Source organism: Solea solea, chromosome 2, assembly GCF_958295425.1.
Source record: "Solea solea chromosome 2, fSolSol10.1, whole genome shotgun sequence".
Lineage (NCBI taxonomy): Eukaryota > Metazoa > Chordata > Actinopteri > Pleuronectiformes > Soleidae > Solea > Solea solea.
In genome coordinates this window covers 20,506,647-20,524,759 of record NC_081135.1, presented here as the reverse complement: position 1 = coordinate 20,524,759, position 18,113 = coordinate 20,506,647, and the positions used below count along the sequence as shown (strand labels likewise).

The 18,113-nt window shown below is 37.5% G+C and overlaps 2 protein-coding genes across 5 annotated transcripts in view; one reads left to right on the top strand and one right to left on the bottom strand.

The window, feature by feature from the left end:
• itprid2 (ITPR interacting domain containing 2) overlaps positions 1-7,564 on the bottom strand; it is a 38,427-nt gene extending 30,863 nt beyond the window's left edge. For all 4 annotated transcript variants that reach the window (XM_058617143.1, XM_058617153.1, XM_058617161.1 and 1 more), the window contains exons 1-2: positions 7,458-7,564; positions 911-1,020 (exon numbers count right to left, since the gene is read on the bottom strand). In XM_058617143.1, coding sequence (XP_058473126.1) covers positions 911-953 — 43 coding nt within the window. In that variant the 5' untranslated portion in view covers positions 954-1,020; positions 7,458-7,564. The remainder of the gene's footprint in view (positions 1-910; positions 1,021-7,457) is intronic.
• Positions 7,565-12,668: 5,104 nt separating this feature from the next.
• neurod1 (neuronal differentiation 1) lies at positions 12,669-17,763 on the top strand. The gene is made up of 4 exons (XM_058616450.1): positions 12,669-12,761; positions 14,029-14,285; positions 14,587-14,816; positions 15,692-17,763. Exons 2-4 carry the CDS (start codon positions 14,041-14,043, stop codon positions 16,249-16,251), a joined length of 1,035 nt encoding a protein of 344 aa, XP_058472433.1. The 5' UTR covers positions 12,669-12,761; positions 14,029-14,040; the 3' UTR covers positions 16,252-17,763.
• The last annotated feature ends 350 nt before the right edge of the window (positions 17,764-18,113 follow it).

Genomic DNA, 18,113 nt, shown 5'->3' with positions numbered 1-18,113 from the left:
CCTGACAAACAGAAACTACAACTTATTCAGTAAAAACTATGAATTCCTCCACAGAAATGAATTAACCCAAGTCAAGCTGAGTGATCAGAGGCGTCGGTTCTTGCCCTACATATTAAAGTCATCTGTTTTTTTCTGTTCACCAGTTCATCATAGCACAATAAGGACACGAATGAGCCAGAAAAAACAACAACATAAGCTCAATTTATACTGCAAGACACAGTGTGGTGTGAAACATTCATTTACAAGTTTTGCTTTGAACTGTGACACATGAATTTGCATCATCAAACAAATTATTGATTTATACTACAGCTTGCATAATATATTTTTTTATAATGGGAATAAAATAACAGTCTTTAGATAACCGGGCAGCCAATAACCCACATTTCATGCAGTATTTTCTGCCGTTTGTTTGTTTTTGGCCAATATGTCTGGCAGGTTTTCCTTTTCCACTATCTGATAAAGTATAGCAGTCCAATGATAACAAATAACCCAACTTAAAAATGTATTGAATGACACTTATTTTCTGTTTCTCCAATCTGCATTCTGTGTATGCACTGCGGTGCACCAAAATAATCAAATATTGTCATTAGTTTCAAAGCATGTAGCAGCATCTACCAAGCTTCTGAGAGCAAGTAAACTTACATAAATAAGTAATATGTTGGTGATTAATTATCACATTTCACATATTTTCATTTCATTATTTCTTAAAAGGGGATGTTAAATAACAAAACAAACATATACAAAACTTGTCTCTGAGTATAAAGTGTTTTGGGCTGTTTGGACAAAATGGCTGCTTGGAAAGGCCATGTGTCCAGTACATTTTCACTTTAAATTCATTGGATTTTGTTATCTTTGTATTTTCTGTAATGTTTGGATAACATCTGTCCACTGTTTAAGTAAGACAACCCACCTGGAATAGTAGTGGTTTCAATTTCCAGAGCTCCACTCTCCATGTCTGTGTGTGGATAGTTTCAGTCAGTCAGAGCAGAGTAGAGTACCATCAGCAACAGGGTAGCACACCTGGAAAGAGACAGTAAAATATATATAATATATATTAATAACTATTTATGGGTGTATTATATTAACTATTCCATTAATCAGGTGGACAAGGACAGGCACAGCTCCAAATCAAAGAGAACATTGCTCCATTACCACTTACTGTGTAAATAAGCAACTGTTTGAGGACAAGCAAACATCATAATATCAGTTTAATGATATGTCAGTGTTATCTTAACAACTTGTTTCCCATGTCGACAAGTGGTAAGAAAGGAATCAGTCATTCATAGTTGGGATATCGAAATGTTGCCCATATAATTTTGAAATACGTTTGTTATACAGTTACACAGACAGTATCGAGACAACTTTGGACTTTGTTTATCTAATTACATCTGATAGCTTTAAATACTAAGGACATGAAGTCCTGTATGTCTGAAAAAAGGAAGATGGTCAGTAATTTAAAGGGATTTATCAAGTAAGAATTATGATGGACATTTCTCTCACACACATTTGTTACACCAATGATTAGTTGTAAACATAATCAACAGATACTCAAAAATCAATGTTAGAATCAGCATTATACTTTAAGGCACCTATTTCTTCAGCTTAGTCTCTCAGTAAAAAGCCTCACGAGGCTGGTCAGAGATATGCACACAAAGCCATCTTAAAGAAATTAAGATAATTTAATTAAAATATTAATGACACTTAAAGGATGTATTAATTTTCTTAAAATAAGCTTGAATAAGGCAAGTTTACTTCACTAATGAAGAAGTTCCCGAACACACTTGGAAAAGGACATCTCTTTTGATACATTCCGATTCTGCAGTCTCGCCATTAGAGATGTCACTAAAGCCGTGTTTCCACAGAGTGGAACTGTTGAGTTTGGTACAGTATATTTCGGTACAGCTAATTTTTTTCGCCTTTCTAACCCTCTAAGGAATAGTATCAAAATAACCGGCCCCAACCATTCCATTCAATGGCACCCTTCCCTTGGGGTATCAGAGTAAAATGGTACAGCTCCACCCACAACAGTCGGTTGATTGGACGACAGAAAAACAACTTGCAACCAGTGTTTTTTCAACATTCGCTTGACATGTTGTTGAGACAATCAGCCACAAACCGAGCTGCTGTATGTCCTCCATTGTATTCTGTTGTGTTGTTGTCCGCATGGATGTCTTTGCACCGGTACGACATCACTCTACATATCTCGCTGACCCGGCCATGGGGCACAGTCCACACCCCGTCTACCAAGTACTATTCTCAGTTGAAATGCAAGACTGACCCAAGGCTTTACCATTCCAAACCTTACTGTACCAACGCCGCATAAATCTTACTCACTGGAGCACAATGCTTATTAAAGCCCAGTTGTATGCTGTAACTTCTGCCCCCAAAACACTCAAATGGCGTAAGGCGAAAGCACAATAGCAACAAAGTGCAACATCGTGTAGATGTGCCGGCAATAAATTAGTATTCACTCAGAGTTCTTCAGGGGGAAACCAAGTGGCAGCTGATCCTGACGTCATTTAAGAATCTGAACTCTCCTTCAACACGGCACCCATCAGAGAATACATTCGACTGCAGTGACAGTTGTCATTACTTTTCATTCTTTTTGTATCGTTTAATGTCTGACTATTGTATTATCATTATTGATACAATTTTAGTGACTGTACTTTAAATTGCCCGTTGCTTTGTGCATGTTCTAGCATCTATTTTCCTCTATATGGGAACCTAAAATTGACATTTTGAGCGTTTGAAGATGACCTGAAACTAGCCACTGAGACCATTAGCTTATCAGGAAAACCTTTGCTGATGTTACAGATCAAGTGAGAAGTGGACTAATTTCACTATAGACTTCCATTCAAAGAGAGTTATTTTTGCAACCCAGAGTTTCCCCCAGTGGTTATTCAGTATATTGCAACTTCAGGGTAATTTACAGGGAGTAAACTACCGTTTTTTGTAAATGGTCATTGAGAGCAACAGAAGTTACACACTGGAGCTTTAAGAAGAGAAATCAAGGGGATGAAAGTAGAAGAAATGTAAAGCACAAAGAGAGGAAAGGATGGAGACACAAAGGGGCAGAAACAAGGAATACACAGCACAGTGAAATCTAAATGAGAACGTGTGAAACAGGAAACGAGTGTTTAGAATGAAGAACACAACAATTTCCTGTTTGGGAGAGACAGGGGGGTGAGAGAGGGATGTGTTTATTTTTAGTTTTTAGTTTTTGAAAAACAAACAGGAGAGTCAGAAAACAACAACAACAGAGAAACTTTCCAAAGAGTGTGTGCTCTGTAGCTGTATATCAATGACCACATCAGTCAGCTGTTTTTCTCCCTCATCACACTCCACTGAAGTCCTTGACCCAAAATCTGCCTTTACACCACAAATACTGAACTTAAATAAAGCATTTATATTGTTGCTCCGCACAGACAACAGAACGCAGGGCTGGGCAATAATTCAATAACAATATATATCACAATATTATTTTGTGATATATCAATATTGATATGTTTATACATGTGCAAACAAACACATAATTGATATTGAGTGTTCTGCCTAGATTTGTAAAATGTTTGGCTGACATTTTGTCTGGATAATTATAGACTTTGACTGATTTGAGACTTTTACTATGGTGATGTTTCGGGCCATAGCACCCAGCCCTAAAAGGTAAGTTCAAGTGGACTATGACTGTATAATTAAAGGATTCAATGGTGAAAGAAAGAAAAAATCCAAAACTTCAATGTCAGCTAAAATGTGTCCACACAACGTGTAATAATCTCGTACAATCTGGTGCTACTTTTAATGTGAAATTGTTGTTTTAAAAAATTCTCCTGAGATTATGTTAAATACTGTACAATTTGAGAGCTGCTTTGCATAGAAGAGGATGTGTGTTAAGTAAATGTTAACATGCTGTTAAACATGTGTACCATTTGCTATCCAGACAATTTCTGTGTTTAACAGGTAAGAATGTCACAACAGAAATTCTAAGTTTTACAAAGTGCAGCAGAGGTTGATGGGTATCATTCATTTGGCAAGTATTGGGAATTTTGACTCAGTGATGTAATGAAAAGTTTAACGTTTTCTTATTATTGCAGCTCATCCTGAGGAAGACATGAACAACATCCAAAATTCCACATCTGTCCATTCAATTCACTTTAAGACATTAACTCATAGTGGTGGTAGAGGAAAGTCAGTGGATTGATAGAATTATGGTCTTAAAACAATATAAAACAATATGTTCTGGTAAAAAATAATAATAATAATTTAAACTGAAATACCGGCCTGTCAAGCTATCTGCACAAGGTACACAAAGAGACATAAAAAAAACCCCACAGGTGACGCTAAAGTTCAGAGAAATGTAGGATTTAGGTTTATATTTAGGTGTAGGAAAAATCTCAATGAATTTTTTTAAACTTTTGAATTTGAAATGACAGGAAGAAATAGCCAAGAAAAAATATTATGTTAGACATCTTTGTTATTATTATTTTTATAATATTTTTATGAAGAATCTTTTTGATTCATTATGAAACCGGTGAACTCTGCACTTTAAGAAATCAAGTCATTCAACTTTATTTTTTTACTTTTAGTTTTAACAGAGGAAACAAAAATTAAAAAGGTTTACAGTTGATGTTAAATTAAATTGGTTAGTCAATTAGTTTTTTTCCCCTGAATGTTAGAATTATTCTAATCTTATAATTAGTTAGTGATTAATCTGTTGATTACTCTCAATATGTTGGTGAATCCTTTGGTTTATGTATTGTCAGAAAGCAATGAAAAATGCATCAAATTCTAAGGTTGAATTTTCTGTTATTTTTAACAGAATAATACAATTATCAAAATATTAAAGATCAACTTTCTGTTGAAATTGATTAATAAGTTGCTTCCTGTGGCTCTACGTCACATGAGCAAGTGCTAAAGGTAATGCATTGTAAAAATGAGAGAATTGTCTTTCCTCCATGTTAAATATCATTGTAAACTTAACGTCTGTGAGAAACGATTACCCACTGACTTTGTTTACAGCCATCTTTGACAGAAACCAGATTTAGAGGTCACTAATGGATGAATGAAATTAAACAAAAACAGTTTCTTGCATCATGAACCGAGCAAACACTCCACCTTCAGTGACACCTGATCCCTCATGTCACTGACAGCGATGACGGCAGAAGCAGTTTGTAAACAGTCTGAAAGTGGGACAGGGAGCCTGTTTACATCATAGTTACATCACAGTTACAGAAAACTGCTAGAAGACACACAGGAAGATTAGAGAAAAACTGAACAAAGGCCCCAATTATTCTTTTTCTTTTCCTGGATTTGTGAGTAGTGGCGATCAGTGGCCACCAGATAGAGAAAATATTAACACCAGAAGGATAAGGGAGGTGTTTTTCCTTAGGTGCAATCTTGATACATGAACAGAAAAAAGATTGTGAATAGTAATTTTGTAAGTTTGTGTGAAGCATTCATTCAGTTTAGGTTTAATTATTTAAACTGGAACGACAATAAAGTTTGAAAGTGTATAATCATTTTTAGTAGATAAGACCGAGCCTTTCAAACAACATATTAAAGATCATGTAAAGTGATAAAAAAAATATCTCCTCTGATTTTGTCACCCCACAGGTGAATAAAAAAGTCAGCAAGTAAGATTACACACACACATATATATATATACACATATACATGTATACATTGGTCTGAAAGGTAAGTCCTTACACTACACACTATGCTATTTATAAAATCTTTATTCTTTTTGACAAAGTCAGGGACACAATCATGGTAAGTTAAATCTCCACCAAGAAAGATTCCCCTATAACTGCCGGCCAGTAAGTTGCAAATCTGGATGCCAACATCAGCATCATTACAAACTCTAGTGCTAATTAACTTAAATATCTTGTTCATTTTAGATTGTCTGGCGTAAAATGAGGGAATGTTTATCAGAAAGTTAAAAATGTTGTAATGCTGCAAGTCTGGATTAATGTCCACTCCGGCGTGAGGTCTGGAGCTCTATACTGGGAGAAAATTAAAAAAAAGAAAGAAATCAAAACCAAAACCAAACCATCATCTGCCTTGTAAGTTCTTACCAAACAACAAGGACAGGGAGACAACTAGCATGAAGAACCATTTATATTTCTTGCAGCTCAAGGAGTCTTTGTGATATGTGTATATATTTTGTGATATGTATAGTTTTAATTTTTCTAGTGACAGAAGCGGATGGAGAGGGTTAACTCAAATGGCCGAAAGCAAGCTGGCAACTACCTCAGTGGTTTAAATAGATCACAAAACCATTGTCATATATCGATATACATACAGTATTATGCCAAGAAATATCATAATATTTTAATACAGTGTTGTAATGTACCAAAGTATAAATACTTTGTTACTGCACTTAATTACAAAATTCATGTATCTGTACATCACTTTGTTATTTATATTTAAATATCTTTGTTACTCATTACTACCAAATAAAATCAGAAGAAGAAGCGTTCCAGTCTTGATGAGCTGCTTCCCTACAAACACACATCATTCAAAGAACGCTCACCTAAGGTTCTTACAACCAAACCAAAAACTAACATTTAGAGTACAGTTTTGCCGGTCACCCATTCACACATCTTTCATACCCATTCACACACTTCAACTTGGGTTAAGTGTCTTGCTCAAGGACAAATAGAGTAGCAGAGCCAGGAATTGAACCATAAACCTTCCAGACAATCGCCTTACTGCTGAGATACCATGACTCAATCATTTGTTTAATACATTTACTTTTAAAACTTAAGTACATTTTATATCAGAAAATTATTTTTGATACGTAAGTACAGTAAATGTGATATACTGCAAGACTTTCACTTAAGTAATATAATAAAAAGTGACTTCAACTTCTACCAAAGTCATGTTCTGGTGAGACTGTGTATCTAGATAGAGTGCATCCCTTTTAGCAGTGCTTTGAATAGTGAAAAATAAAAAATACAACTGTTGAGTAAGTTTTAGAAACATTCTCACCTTTTTTTAAAAAAAATAAAAAAGAAGATGAAGACGTGAGCACGGTGTGCATGTGTGTGTGTTTCTCGGTGTAACGCCACAAACAACCTCCTCCACCACTGACCCACTCACATTAATGAAGCCATATGTGAATCTGTCACGTCAACTTTACACTTCTGCTGTATGAGCGCCACTCATAACTCTTTGATTCTGGTTCTTGAAAAAGATTCTTTACTTCCAAATAATGTGAAATGACATGCGACATAAACTTGTCCTCGTCTCGCAGAGACACAGACTGTCTTGTTTATCCAGTTTAGTTGTTCCTGCTCTGTTTGACACGCAGGACAGCAACACTGACACTGACACACTGCAGTCGTTGTAAAAACTCTACACAACTACAAACACCAGCTGTACTTTTCACCTGCAGCAGCGCCATAAGCACTGTTTTGGTTTGTTTTTTATCAATAATGTGAGCGGTCAACGCGACTCACCGTCATGTTTCTCCGCAGCGTATGTCTCTGCTCCCGAAACTGTCAAAGTGTCCAGACTCCAAACTTTTCTAAAAAACACTCCAACATTCCTGCTTCCGCTTCCTGAAAGTCTGAAACCAGCTTCAGCAGCAACTACAGCAGCAGTGGCGTGGAAGGAGAGGAGGCGGAGGGGAGGCGTGTCCCCTACAGCCTGCAGCGGAGGAACAGCGACATCTAGCGGGCTCAGTTTGTGCCTACGACACAGTGATTATTCAGATTCAGATTCAGGAAACTTTATTGGTCCCAGGCGGGCAATTCATCTGTAGCATCCCATACACAATGCAAACATACAGACACACAGACAACAGGGACATAGGAAAGAAGATAGGGGAAAACAAAGAAAATTATTATTAGTAGTAGTTCAGTTGTCTGATAGCTGAGGGTATGAAAGATTTGGAGCACCTAATTGTTCTGCTCAGGGGCAAAAGAAACCTGCACCACGAGGGTAGAAGTTTGAACTGAAGATGCCAGGATGTGGTCATGTTCAGTGATAATGTTTTTGGCCTTTTTAGCCACCCAATCTCCCCAGATTGAACACAGGTTTTATACAAGCAGAGAAACGCAACCAAGAGAGCGCAACCCTCCGTCAAGGCCGCTCAATTTCTCAGTGTCATACAACATTAAGCATCATTCCCATCAGTATTTATGTTTTGTCATGCTTCGACAAAATTACACAGGAACATAGACGTAAGTATGAGGTATTAATGCATCTTGTTTTTTGTCAAATAATTACTTTTTTAAAAGTTTTTTAGAAGTTATTTTAAAGGTACAGTGTGTAACATTTAGGAGGGGTATAGGCTGCAATTTAATATGCTTCCCTTAATGTATGTTTCTAAGTGTAAAGTCGTTTCATTTGCACTGGCTCGTGACACCAGACGTCAATGTACCATGCAGCATGATTTGTGCAATTGGTGTGACATGACAATCGCTCCAACACTCGAGTTGAACATTTTTAACTTTGACAAGGAATGGCATTGACGTGATGACCAATCTTCAGCGGCCAGGCACCCAGACTCTCCTCAAAATGGAGGAGAAACATAACTTTTGTGTTTGGGCCCCCGGAGCTATACAACACATGGTACTATATGCACTCTATCTTTAGTGGAAACGTCTGTATGAGTTCTGTGTGGACAAGAACCACTTCCAGCGATACTTAAGCATTAATATAATTGATGGTGAAAAGATTATGCTAATTACTTCTATCTTCTCTTAGGACCAAAATACGCTGACTTCCGGGGAAGTGCATATTAGTATCTTCTCAAAATAAGAATATAAACATTTACAATATGCAATTTAAAAATAGAATTCTGAAGAGCAATAAAAACATAAATTGTCTTGCTTTCTTTTCTCCTCTTCCTCTCTTTTCTTCTTTCTTTATCCAGACATTATTAAGTTCCACCACTGTCTTGCAAACTCTCCACCTTGTCAATGACGTAGTGATTCAAAGTTGGTCAGCACTTAGGGGCCCCCTTTCTGGTCTAGGGCCCCAAGCATTGCCAGTTGGTAAGCAGCGCCTCTGCGGAGGAGTCCTTTGTTTTTACCATCTGTAGATTCACAATAAGATTCCATGAATATTTACATACTGGACCTTTAAGGTAAGTGTCAACAACTTCCCATGTCTTGTAAAGTATACAGATTTTTTTTAATATCCTGAACTAAGATCCTGATCCTGAACCTATAATAAAAAAAAAATGCATACTTTATCATCAAAACATGTATGAACGTTAGAAACATTCAGTCAGGTTGGGTCCATTGTGTGGCGGCGCGTTCAGTCACAGTGGCTCTGATCAACCCTCCATCTGACTTCGTAATTGTGTTGTGCAATTTAGGTTGTATAATGACACTAAAGGACCTTTTCCTTTCTTTATTTCTTTATTCTGTTGCCAGTTTCTAAATAGTCACCATCATGACAGTTCATCATCATATTCAGAATGTAATTCAGTGATGGAAAGTCATCGTACTCGGAGTCTCAAAGTCAGTCGACAATTTCTGATGGTTTTAGGGCTTGACTTGTGATGTACTTTATGATCTGAATATTAAAAAGTGTCATATAAATACAGTTATATGCTGCTAATTGTTTACATGCATTGCTAATGTTTGCCAAAACAGTATGTTTATTGTATTGTGAATGTATATTGTACAATATGTATACTTATGAGCAAAAAGATTATACTGTATTGTTAGTATTGCACATGTCAAATATGTACACCCATTGTAGAGGTTCTAATATTGTTCCAAGCACTTTGCTATACTAAATAAAAAAAACTATGCCAAAGTGAAAAAAAGGAACATAAGTGTTGAAAAAAATGACAACCACACAAATATAAATTTTGTTATACCTTTTTTGTTTGTTAGTTTTCTGCATTTTGTATGACTGTGTTAACTGTGGGAATATATGTATATGTTGAAAGAATGTAAGAAAGAAATCAGATTACCTCACATCTGCCTGCAGTACCTACATATTCCCATCAGATGGCCACCAAACACCATGAAACAGATGACTAACTTTTCAGAAATGCTGTTTGATCTGCGGATAATGCAGCTCATGTGTTGATCAAACCAAACTTTAAAACAAACAATACTTTTTCCTCACTTTTAAAATATGCTGAATTATATTTAATGTCAGGCACAGGCAGATATTTCACAATTTTTATTGTAAAAAATGAAATGTCATTAAAAAGGTGTGCTTTTATTGTAAAACACATGATATGTTTATTCAAATAATAATCATGTGACCAACGTTTTTCTCAGCCTTTATTCAGTCCCATTTGTGTCAAAGGAAATCAGAATGTGTTTTGTGGTTTCAGTGAAAACGCAGCTCCGTATGAATAGGGTAATCTGACCTTCTCTTTAGACACACACACGCACACACACATGCACACACACACACACACAGCATGTAGTGTAGAATAATAATGCTTATTCAACAATGTCTTGCTTTCCCATTTCTTCCTTACAAACTCTTACCAACACAGACTCTACAAATAGAACCTTAGTATTTGTAGAGTCATACCATTTGTGAATGAGTTGGTGAATTGAAAATAAATAAACTACTATTAAACTATTTCCCTTTTTGTGTGTTTATTTTGCTAGTTTTCTTTTTTCTTAGTTTAATGATGCATGGATCTTAACATAATAATCAAAAGTCAGATGCCTTTTATTAAAGAAACACTGTCCTTTTTTTCGGTGCTACGTCATTTAAGTATTTAGTTTAGAGCACATTTCCTGTCTGGTTCAGTCTCTCATGTTTGTGTTCAGAATGAAAAAGCTCTAAAAACCCTAGTCTTTCAACCTGCTCAGCACAAAATAGTCGACAGAAACAGAGACAATCAAACTGTTCTGTCAGACAGAAGTTTTATATTCACCAGTCACTGAACTGAACAGCAGAGATTGATTTTGTGTTAACCATTAGCTGTCAGAGGGTCCACAGTGATGGACAGATACACAAGTCCAATGTTGCTGGGTAACCTCCTGGCAACCACTTCAGTGTCGCTATGGCGATCTCTTGACTGGAGAACAGTGTGGTCCAAAGTCTGCATCTTCTTTCCTGTCAAGCAGCGCTGATGCATCCGACCATGAAGTATGCACACCGAAATCCTGCTGAGGAAATGTTCTCATGTGGTGTTGTAGGCACGGGGTTGTATCCATATTTTATAGGAGGTGTCATGGTGGCCAAACAGCCTCCTGAGCTTCATAATCGCTCACTATAGACATGCAGCTAAAATCAAACACATCTGCACCAGTGTTAAGACGACAAGCATTCATTGCTTCATATGTATGTGGTGATCTGACATGACAGTGTGAGGGAGTCAGATTTAAAAAAGGGTAGCAACAAAACCTTTTATTATTCTACTTTATTTTATTTTATAAATCTTTTTATATATCACGCATCACTAATTGTTTTGTAATTAAGGAAATATTACAAAACAATATTAAAATATTTGATGCGGCAAGGCAAACCAGGAAATATGGATAAAAATGTCTCCAAAGGGACCAAACTCTATGCTCTCATTGTGTTGCACTTAGATTACCCTTTTGTATAAAGGTTCAGAAATCACTAGATGTTGTGGTTAGAGATGGTCACAGGTCAGATTTGTACTTTGCCACATTTTAGTGCTGACAAGGCTTTACTTAGGCCCAGAGGATCCAAGGCCTCATTCAGGTAAATATTGGGAATCTAGCTAATAATAGTCTAATAATAGGAATATACAACTCCTGTGTGTGTTTATAGGTCACATCTTCTTATGTGTTTTATTTAGCAGACGCTTTTATCCAAAGCGACCCACAATAAGTGCATTTCAACATTTGGGTACAAGAGTTGAGTTATGATTCATTTTACCATATAGTTTTAAAAAAACTAAAACTTTTTTCCTTTTATTTTTGTTCATAAAAATGAGCCAAGTGAACTTTGAACTTTGACGTATTACCAAATTTCACAAATTTCACAAATTTCACAAATTTCACAAATTCAATCCGATTTATTATTTTTGAGTACTTTTTGCTCAGGTGTGTTTGGTGAAAATGGAAAAAAACAAACATATAAGACACTCTATGTTGCACATTCTTATTGCCTCTTTGAATGCATTTCAACATTGTAATGGAAAAAAGCAGCCTAAGGCCCTGTTGTCTTAAGGGTTAACCCTGGATTGGTTTGAGGGCCCTTTGGGGTGGTTTCACTCAGGTAGGGAAGAAAGAAAGTATGCATTGGCCATACTCGCCCTCATCACCTCCAGAGACAGAGAAAGGGAACCTGTGAGATATAGACATTCATCATCATCATCATCATCTATTCTTCTTTAACAAAAGTATTTGATAAATCTGCTCACACCATTGCACCAACAATTATACAAATGTAATGAACACAAACTCATTTTTGGGCATGAGCGAGCGCGAGGACAGATGGTCAACTTTCCCCACAAAGAGAGAGCGAAAGACAGAGGGAGAGAGAGAGAGAGAGAGAGAGAGAGAGAAAGAGAGAGAGACTACTTGGCTCATACAAATGGAAGATTTGTCACGTGACCCCGTAGCCGTTTTAATGACGTACGCACCATATGGCGCGTGCCGGGGGGGCGGGGCACTGATATGCTAATTAGCACCCTCCCGAGTGTATGTACGTGTGTGTGTGTTTGCTGGGTATATAAGCATCATCATCCCAAACACACCCCTCAGAAAACTCAGAGCAGGTCACGCACAAACACGCACGGACACGCACATCGAGCGCACGGGATGCGTGCGATCTAACGGACAACAGCCTCAATACAACAGGTAGGTGTGTTTTTTTTCTTTCCCCAAATCAATTTAATATTCAGCTTCTGATTGATTCATTCCTCCTCTGATTGGTTCCTCAGAATTAAATGTGATAAATCTGATCATTTATATCTAGTGAATATTAATACATTAAATCTAATGCGTCTAAACAAAGAACGCACGCTGATCATTGCAAAAATAGTGTATTATGATATTCAAATAACTCATTTCATTGACTTTCTTTATTTTGTTTTCACTTTTAATTTTTTAGTTAAAGCATTTTTATTATTTTATTATTAATAAAGCCCTTTTACCAGGGTTTATTAATGTTTTTTTTTTAATATTGGTGTCATATTTAATTGTATGTATTTGTCTTAATCCTCTGTAAATCCGCTCACCTCAAAGTCTCATTTTCTACCTGTTTCTGTGTCTGTTAAATGAACGGGACTAGTCAGCGGGAAGCGGGAATGGATGAAAAACGGATTTAATTCGTCTGCGAAATTATTTTAACTTGAAAGAACTATTCATAAATGTGTAGATGCCGTTTACTATAAGTTTCGCCTCGTTTTCCCATACATTTGTCATTTATTTTAAATGTAAACGCATTTGATATTTCTAAAGAACTTATCTTATCTTAACCTTATCTGAGCACATCACGAGAAATTAAACTGAAATTTACTGCAACATGCAGTTGACACAAATTCTAATTTTCCTTCTTTTTCCATGCACCAAAAATAAAATGTACGCATACAGCTTATTTTTTCCAATCTCCGCAAAAAAGTTGCGGCTGTAGCCAATTTGAATTTTGTCTTCTACAGACAGACCTCACCTGATTTCATTGATCTTTCGAGAGACATATAGTTGAGTGCCACGTAAAGAATAAGAATAAGAATGAGAATAACGATAAATTAATTAAAGGATGTTTAATTATGTTAAATGTTTAATCACACTAAATTTAAATAAACCCTCTCCTGCCGCAACTTTCTTTCTTTCTTTCTGCAAGGGGATACCATTTTTTTTATTACAAAGTAATTACTCTCTGGCTCTACACTTATGTGGTATAGTTTATGTGGTACGTGGGCTGTAGCGTTCAGATTTTTTTAACAGTTATGAAATCACTTTAATCTAAAAATGTACAAGATTACATGTATAGAAGATAGAAGATGTTTGTAGAAAAAATATGCACCTGCATTTTAGAGGAATTATACATTATAACAGCTAAAGCTCTCTGCTGGAATGTTGCTTTCTTTTCTGAATAACTCACTCAAACTGTCTGTTTTTTTAGTGAATCAGCATCATGACCAGGTCTCTGCGGGAAGAGCAGGGGTCAGTGGAGTCTGAGGAGCAGCAGGAGCTCTGCAGCCCCACAGAAGGAGAACCAGAGAGGGAAATGGAGGAAGATGAGGAGAATCGTCTGGAGGAAGAAGATGATGATGATGATGATGATGACGAGGAAGAGGAGGAGGACGAGGAGGACGGTGAGAACAAACCTAAGAGGCGAGGGCCTAAGAAGAAGAAGATGACAAAGGCCCGAATGCAGAGGTAAAGGAGTTTTTTGTTTGTTTTTCAACTATTAACTAACAATATTATAGAATGTGTAGGTAGGTGCTTGATTAAACTACAGCTCCCGTCAGAGTACAGCAGGGTAGAGTAGAGCATAGCAGAATACAATAGAGCAGAGTACCATAGTACCATAGTAGAGTAGAAGAGTCCCTGCTCATAGCACATTAGCTTTTAGTCAAGGAGTACCTGATAATTCAATAAAAAATGCTTTATTCTAGGATGTTACAAATGTGATAATTGATGACTGGGCTAATGACAACTCTGTTGTGTGTTTCTGCAGGTTTAAGGTCCGTCGGATGAAAGCCAATGCCAGGGAAAGGAATCGAATGCATGGGCTGAACGACGCCCTAGAGAGTCTGCGTAAAGTTGTACCATGTTACTCCAAAACCCAGAAACTATCCAAGATCGAGACGCTCCGCCTTGCCAAGAACTACATCTGGGCTCTGAGTGAGGTCCTGCGCTCTGGCAAGGCTCCCGAACTCATGAGCTTTGTCCATGCACTCTGCAAAGGTCAGCATCAAATAAATAAATAACTTAAAAGCAGTGAAATGAAGAGGAAGTTTTGGCCTCTAGTCCCAAAGCTTTATCTCTTTTGTTATATTAGAGAAATTTCAAGATATTCACATTAATAAAGTCAATATCAAAACTCTATGAACACAAGATTAAAGAGATATTAACAATTACATTTACTTACACGGCTATTTATGTAATCATTATATCATATTAATGTTTAGTAACAGTTACTGGCAGTTATAAATAAATAAAATTAAATATTTGTTTTAGTTTTTGAGAGTGGAAATTCACAGACGTCACTTGCAAACAGGGACCTATTGGATCAATCACAGCGGCATCCACTCACATGTGCTGTGCTTTATCATCTATGTTCCTCTAAATGGGTAAATCATTTACAAAATTGGCATCATGTGCTGTTGAAGAAGAAAATATTGACTGACATAAATCAAGTGAGAAGTAAACTCCTTTTCCCAGTTAGTCTGGCTATTCGGAGGACTACATCCACTTTCTACATACAGTCTATGTTTGCAACCAGTGGCGTCACCTCTCTGGTGGCTAACTGTAACTCCCGTCCTACTTCCAAAGCTTTACTTAGCTACGGTAGCGATTCCCGACTCTGCTCGTCTATGTGCCAACACTTAACCTTGTGAATGGGTATGAAAGATGAGTGATAGGAAATGTGCTACATATAGATGTGCTGTATAAAAGTGGGAGTGAATGGGTGAATGGCACAACTGTAAAGCAGCTTTAAGTGGTCATCAAACTAGAAACGTGCTTTATAAACACAAACACATTTACCATTACTTTTCAAACTGGAAGACTTTGTCTATTTTTCATATTGAGCGTTGACCGAATTGTCCCTCCGTTGTCAGGTCTATCTCAGCCGACCACTAACCTGGTGGCAGGCTGCCTGCAGCTGAACCCTCGGACTTTCCTACCGGAGCAGACACCTGACATGCCGACTCACCTTCCCCCAGCCGGTACTGCCTATCCTGGACACTTCTCCTACCAGAGTCCCGGGCTGACGGCTGGCCTGCCCAGCCCGCCCTATGGCACCATGGAGCCCTCCCATATCTTCCACCAGGTCAAAGGTCAGCCATACGGCACTATGGAGCCTTTCTTCGATGGGGTCCTGGTATCTGACGCCCCAGCATTTGATCCGCCCCTCAGCCCACCACTGAGCATCAACGGAAACTTCTCCTCGTCCTTCAAGCACGAGGTTGTCACAGCTGCCGACTATGACAAGAGTTTCTCCTTCAGCGTGCACTATGGTGGGGGAGGGGCTGGAGGACACACTGCCATCTATGGTGGTGGAGGGACCAATCCTCGGTGTGGTGAACTGCAGGTGGACGGGCTGATGGGATTTGAAGGACAATCACACCATGAGCGGCTGATGAACGCTCAGTTGAACGCCATCTTCCATGACTCCTGAGGATGAGGAGAAAGAAGGACTGAGAAACTGATGTGGACCAAAACGGACAGACAGACCGTTGTATATCTTTCAATCTGTCCCTCTTTCTTTTATTCTTTGTGTCTGCATCAGGTCTACAACTCTCTTTGGTCATCAGCATGGTGGAGATGGCAATACTATCACCTTGTTAATGTAATCTTTGTCGCGTTTCTTACTGCTGAGATGCTCTCTGAATGTCTTGTTATGATCCTCATTATCATTTAAAAATGATGAATAATTAATAAGCAATAATCTGGAAGAAACTATGCAATTTTATGAAAACCTGAGCTCTGCTCAGCTGATGATTCCAAATGTTGAAAGAATAAAGATTTCTCTATTTTTGGGTCAGTGTGTCAGTGAGACGACGTGGGTCCGGTTTTTAAGCCGGGAGTGGTCCAGAGTCTTCATGTTGTTCACGTGGTTTTAACTTTATGCTTTTTATAATGTTCTTGTAGTGTTCTGTCAACATTTCATGTGACTGTTGTTCATATTTTATAAGATAGATGTATATAAAAGCCTTTTATTAAAAAGGAATTCATTGTGATTCATCCAAGACTGTTTATCAGCACCAACACAACAACAAGACAGGAAAGCACTTCAGTGTAGCCTGGATTAATGTGCCGGACCTTACATGTTGGGATACACTGACTGATGCTTTAAAATGTAATGTAAATGTAATTCTTTAAAAAGAAAGAAATAAATAAACATGGGTGGCAGTTTATAGATTTGAAATCTCTTTCTAGTGAGCAATATAGCAAATTCATTTTTAACCAGACGGTAAAAAGATTATTTGAAGATTCTTAAAATACAAGACAGTGTCTTCACCTTTAAAGAAAAAAAACAATGGCTGCCTCGCACATAGCACAACTTCCAACGCAGTTTGGTCCAAATAAGTTTACTAAAGTTAAGTAAAAAAAATTCAACAATGTATTAAAATGTCTTCAGTGTCAAATTGTAGCCAAAGTATGCTTTAGAAGTGGTTCAGTGCTAAAAAAAAAAAAAGAAAGGCCAATCAGGAAGTGAATTCAGGTGACTGCATCATTGTTTATAAAGGTCTCTGTTTCCACCTGTCCAGAATAAATGTAGCTCTGGAATTTTTAAATGAAAATGGAGTTAGTAGCAGGTTCAGACCAGAATGCCAGAATGTATGCATTTTGATATGGAAACGGAATAGTGTGGGTGTAGCCTAGAGCTCAGTGAGAACTGAGATCTGAGTTTAGATTGTTAATACCGTGAAACATAAACTCAAGACCTTGTGTTGTGGGTGGGAAATATTGACAGCTAGATATGTTTTACTATTTTCTGATATTCTCTGATATTTTATAGACTGCATGTTGATTTGAGAAAAGACTTGGCAGACAAACTGTCAATGAAAATCATCTGTAGTTACCCTGGCTTGTTGTGCAACAATCAAAAGAGATTTTGACAAAATGATGCTACTGCTCTCTCCTCTTTTTCTTCTTTTGCATAATAAAAGTCTTACAGTATCTTCCATTTTTAAGAATATGTGTATGTTATTCATTTGAGGGGTTTGAGGCTCCAAGTATGACACCGAACAACTGGTACCAAACAATATCTCCTTACGGAGAAAACCCTGTTAACGTGTTAACAGCATTATCGCCCACCAACTGAAGGACAAACCCTGGATCAGAGTGTGTGTGTGTGTGTGTGTGTGCGTGCGTGCGCGCATGTTAAGGGCACAGATGTTCGTTCTGCAGGCAAGACTTTAATTTATGAAAATGATCTCGTTTATGCATGAGAGCCCCCCCCCCCCATACATACTGCTGTCCTGCTGTGTGTGTGTGTGTGTGTGTGTGTGTAAGTCAACAGGGACAATATGGTGG